General features: G+C 36.4%; 1 protein-coding gene across 4 annotated transcripts in view; it reads left to right on the top strand.

The window, feature by feature from the left end:
- The window catches only part of LOC107451913 (acyl-coenzyme A synthetase ACSM3, mitochondrial), a 31,348-nt gene that overhangs the window by 13,332 nt on the left and 12,555 nt on the right, over window positions 1-5,461 (top strand). For all 4 annotated transcript variants that reach the window (XM_043038668.2, XM_071183170.1, XM_043038667.2 and 1 more), the window contains 2 exons: window positions 220-373; window positions 4,789-4,917. In XM_043038668.2, the coding sequence (XP_042894602.1) occupies window positions 220-373; window positions 4,789-4,917 (283 nt within the window). The remainder of the gene's footprint in view (window positions 1-219; window positions 374-4,788; window positions 4,918-5,461) is intronic.

Here is a 5,461-nt window from a genome sequence, read left to right as displayed (position 1 = left end):
TTAACGACATAATCGTTATCGTATCGGTGAGTGAAAAAGCGCTCCGTTGCTGACCATGTATTTTACTTGACCCTATGTCGTTCGCCGACAATCGGATCCGTTTTGTCGTTATCGTGTCGTGTAATGAAAAAGCGCCCTAACGTAAATGATTATTATGTAAAGCTTGAAATTTATTATTGGAGGCAATGTTTTTAATTTGATATTTCCCACGAATTTTAGATTTGGTTTGGATCTTACTCCTGATAACATTGTGTGGAGTATGGCTGACACTGGCTGGAGTTTTACGGCATACAACTTCTTTGGTGCATGGTCAATGGGAGGTTGTTTGTTTATTCATCAACTATCTAAATTCTCATCTAAAAAGACCCTGGAGGTAAGTTTTTAATTGTTAAATAATAATAAAACTCTCTTATTTTAGAATAAAATTAAACACTGATATAGATGAAATTTTTTTATGGTACATTTGTTTTATAAGATACTCGAAAATTGTGCATATTTTTGCATGATTACAATGTTTGTGAAAAGAAAACGCGTGTAATAATTGATGGCTGTTAATAAATTCATTAATTAATGCTTATTAATAAACATGATAAAAACATTAATCCATAACATAACTGGTTAATATTTTATCAACATTTTGACAAAAATGTCATCAGATAAACCGGTTGGCATCAAATTAAAATAATACGTACGGTGTACCAGCAAACCAGTTAATGACAGTACAGGTTCAGACCCGAACACGAAGTCCAATCTTCATCTATGAAAAGGTACCCCTTTTATTCGTCTTTGTTCAGAATCCGAAAATTCGCTTATCAATCGCGATTTGAGGGCTGCATACTTGTCCGTGGCTGGCGGCGAGAGCACGATATCGCTAACATAATTGAAGATGTCGGAGGCAAGGGCCGATACCACGCAATAAAACTTCGTATCATCTTGAGTTATGCCGGATACCATAAACTGTGCTTCTATATTAGCGAACCAAAGTATCGCGTGCTTGTCACAAAAGGGAGGAAATTTTAACCCTACTCTGCTAACCTGCGTTTGTTGGGTATCGTTGTTCGGCATGGTAAAGCTCAAATAATTGATAAGAAAATGGACAGATATAAGGTCTTACCTTGTATTGGAGAGGCTTTTGGCGATGGATCAACCAATCATCAGGCGGAGAATATCAGACATGCTAAATTATCCATTCGTGCACGAAATGAAGATTTATTTGGTAGCTTTAGCACCGTCGCAATTCATTGAAAGTTTCTAAGCGTGAAAGATTTCAATTAAATCAAGGATGTAACGAGATCCTCTGTCGCTACTGCATGCTTAAAATAAATTTTACAAGGGTCACCACTACAGGTTCAGACCCGAACACGAAGTCCAATCCTGTCATTTATGCAGTAGACATGAAATAATAATTAATCCAAAATATTACATTTTAATGTAATTAAAATTAAATAATTAAAGGTTACATAAAATAAAAAGGATATCTCGCCGATGATTGCGAGTGAGAAAAATATGTTTAACAGATGAACAACATCTCGTGAACAACTTGTGCGTGAATGTTTATATCTTAACAAAACTACAGTTCACTTCAGTTCAAAGTTTGGTTAGTAGAAGTTGAAGTATCATAGTCTCATTTCACAACTGCGTCAGGGGGCAGTTGTTGTTTGGGAGTTTGACTCAGTAGTGAGGATACTGCAACAGTTTCTGGCTTGAGACTTAAAACATGTTATTAATATATATATATATATATATATGCGAGGGTTGTCCATAAAATAAGGTTCCCAAGGAGCTGCGGACGTTAGGAACGCTGTTAAGCGGGGTTGGGTGGGACTGGCGTGTAACTTGGCTCCATTTTCCCCAGTTCCCTCCCCGGCGAACTATCTACAACGTTAATTCTTGTCTTGGTAGCCTTGAAAGATGGAGCTTCCATTTGTTTCTCCCGCCAGGTGTGAATTACGCTCTGTGATTTGTTTTTGTGTGCAAAAAACGTTCCTCCGGTGGACATTCACTCCCAACTGTGTGAAGCTCACGGGGAAAAGTGTATGAGTGTGCAACATGAGCGCAAATGGTGCAGAGAATTAAAAGACGTACGTACAGACGACCATGATGAACAACATTCTGGCTGGCCATCGTTTTCAGACGAAGCGATTGCGAAAGTGGAAGAAGCAATGCTGAAAGATCGGATGGTGACGGTTCGGGACCCCAGCGAGATGATCCCTGATGTCAGTAAGTCCTGCATTCACAACATTTTGAGAGACCGCTTAGGATATGCCAAGGTTTGTGCAAGGTGGGTCCCGATAATGCTGACGGATGACAACAAACAGCAACGTGTGGAAGCAGTCCGCGAATTTCTCCATGCCTACGAAACCGATGACGAGGAATTTTTGGACTCTGTTGTCACTGGGTACGATACCTGGGCTCACTACATGACACCGGAAACAAAAGAACAATCCTGTCAGTCGAAACATCCAGGCTCGCCGAAGCCAAAGAAGTTTAAGGAAATTCGGTCAGCCAGCAAAGTGATGGCGAATGTCTTTTGGGGCAGGGAAGGGTTGCTGTTGTGCGAATTCCTGCCTACGGGCACAACAATTAATGCGGATCGCTACTGTCGGACGTTGAAGAACCTTCGGTGCGCGATTCAAAACAAGAGAAAAGGCATGCTCACAATTGGAGTGTGTCTCCATCAGGACAACGCTCGTTCACATACCGCCCGTGTCACAACTGATCTCCTCAACAGATTTGAATGGAATGCTGTCACACACCCCCCTTACAGCCCAGACTTGGCCCCCAGTGATTACAATCTCTTCCCTGAATTAAAGAAACACTTGGGAGGGACGCATTTCACAACCGACGAAGAGCTGAAGGATGAGGTTTCAAGCTATCTTCCCGGCTCGGCGGCAGATTTCTACGACTCAGGCATGAAGAAGATGGTGCACTGCATGTAAAAATGCATTGATTTTAACAGCGATTATGTCGAAAAAAAGAGGGAAGTCTAAGCTTTCCAAACATGTATTATTCAATGCCAATAAACGTGTTTTTCATTGTGAAAATTCGTTGGGAACCTTATTTTATGGACAACCCTCGTATATTGCAAGTATATCCTATTTTGTGGAATTTTCATCCAATGTTTTATGGTGCTAGCTTTAACCCCTTATATCCGAAGCGTCACGAACAAACATCTACATGCAAACTCCGGATAGGTGTTGTTTCGTGACTCTCNAAGAGAAAGGAGAATCGTTTACACCCCCTTAACTACCCTCACTGGGAGGGAACTGTGGTCGAGTTCAAGTGAAAAACCTTCCTTCTGAAAACTGCCGTAACAGGGGAGCTTGTAATCCCAGACACTACCGGAATGAAAGAGTTAAACCGCTATTTTTTTCTATTAAACAAATTCACATTGTGCAGATATAGTTTTACTTATCCACATTCAACGAAATATACAATTTAAATATCTTAAGAATTTGATTGGCCAATCTTCTTTAGCTAAGGAAATATTCCAATTCCATTTAAAATTACATTCTAATTCTATTAGAAATTCAATTCTAATTCTATTTAAAACTTAAAGTTTATTTTAAATCGTAATTCTTCATAACATTCTAATTCTGTTTAAAATTCTATTCTAATTCTACTTAAAATTCTAATTATATTAATGCGAAACTTTTGAAATTCTATTTATAAAAATTCTTCGACTTCACTTTAATTAAGTTTTTTATAACTTCATATTGTTATATTTAAATAGATCAAGCCTGCACAACAGTCTACCCCCAGGCGGAACGGCTTAATAGCTCTCATTTTGTAGTTCATGTGGTCTTCATATAAATCGAAAAATATAATTCATAATTTCCGAATCGAATACTATATTGTTAGAAGTAATTTCAATTTATTGCCAATCGATGGCAGCACCAACTTAGTCCAATCCCCTTAATCATAGATAATGAGCAACTTACTGAACTGTCGTGCTTTTTATGTTAATATTTCTCTCAACTTTTAACGATCTTTTAAAGATATTCAATTGGTTTTGTTTGGGCTCTGTTTGGTTGTGTTTCTGTGAGAAACAAGCAAAGTCGGTGTTTGGTACACAGTTGATGCAAATACTTACCTTTCCGTTATAAGCCCGGCTAATAATTATTTTGCCACGTCACAAACTGAAAAGATCACGTGTTGCTTATTACTTACTTAAGACAGGGATCAAATGTCTGGAGGCTTCCAGAATGCACCCCTCAGAAAATCAATGCAGCGTTTCTCATTAAGTTCTTAAATATTGTTATTATTTTGTTCTTTAATGAACTTCTATATTTTTAGTATGCATCGAACGTTATTAAACTCTTAATAGACATTATTATTTTGTTTTTAGCATACTATATCTTTTACTCTCTCTCTCTCTCTCTCTTTTTTAAATTTTGAAAGAAATAATTTTTTGTTGCTCCTGGGCAGTATTGGTTGCCTTAGTGTAATACACAGTAGCATTATGGTTGTGTAAATCTGGAAAAAATAATGTAACCATTTGCAGTTTCCTTTATAAGGTCTATAAATTTAAATCTTAATTATTCTTCAAGAATTTTTGTCAAAATCTACACTGTGCTATTATAAAAAATTAAGAAATAAGTTATATATTTTTAAAGATTTCACAATGATGAACGAATTTTAAGTAGTGTAAATAAAATTCATGACATACATCATCCTCTGTTTCTGTGCTAATACAAAAAAAGTATATACTGCATTTTGTCTTTATATGATAATGCATTACATAGTGGTATGAAAGTGATTTATAATATATTTTTCATGCAACTGAAGACACTTTGCAAGTACCCCATCGATACTCTAGCATCTGCTCCTTTGGTCTACCAGTCGTTATTAGGTGAAAATCTAGAAGAGAACAAGTTTCAAAAATTAGAGTTTCTTGTGTCAGGTGGCGATGCACTTGTAAGTTATTTAAATTTGTTCATAAATGTAAAAAATGTTTGTTTAGTTAAATTTGTTCTTTTGAGCTCTGCTCTCTGCTTAATAGCTTCGTGTTTGTATCATTATCATTTTCATTTTTTTAAACAGGTTGTTTTGATCAAAATTTGGAAAAAAATGTTTAAATTTTTATTATAATAACCTAGATTTGGTTCCGCTGATTAAGTTGCCGATACTATTGAGATAAAACTGAAATTTGAAAAGTGGGGTAGAGCCTATATTTTATGCATAATGTTCATAACACAATGGATGAGTACAGAACTGTTATCTGAAAATTTTGCTTACCTGTCAGGTTGACTATACTGAATAGAACTAACACGACTCTTTGCACGAAGCAGTCGTTAAGCGCTTAATGACTGTGTAGTTCTAAGGAATTTATTTGATAATATTATAATTTATTCGTAAGTCAGATTTAATGTGTTTTGCCGGGAAGTTTTTAAGACAAAAATGCCCAAAGAAAATGCTCAGCGTCTCTTTGTATACGCAATTACTAATATATATATATATA

This window comes from Parasteatoda tepidariorum, chromosome 7, assembly GCF_043381705.1.
Source record: "Parasteatoda tepidariorum isolate YZ-2023 chromosome 7, CAS_Ptep_4.0, whole genome shotgun sequence".
Taxonomy (NCBI): domain Eukaryota; kingdom Metazoa; phylum Arthropoda; class Arachnida; order Araneae; family Theridiidae; genus Parasteatoda; species Parasteatoda tepidariorum.
This window is presented reverse-complemented; position numbering and strand designations above follow the sequence as displayed.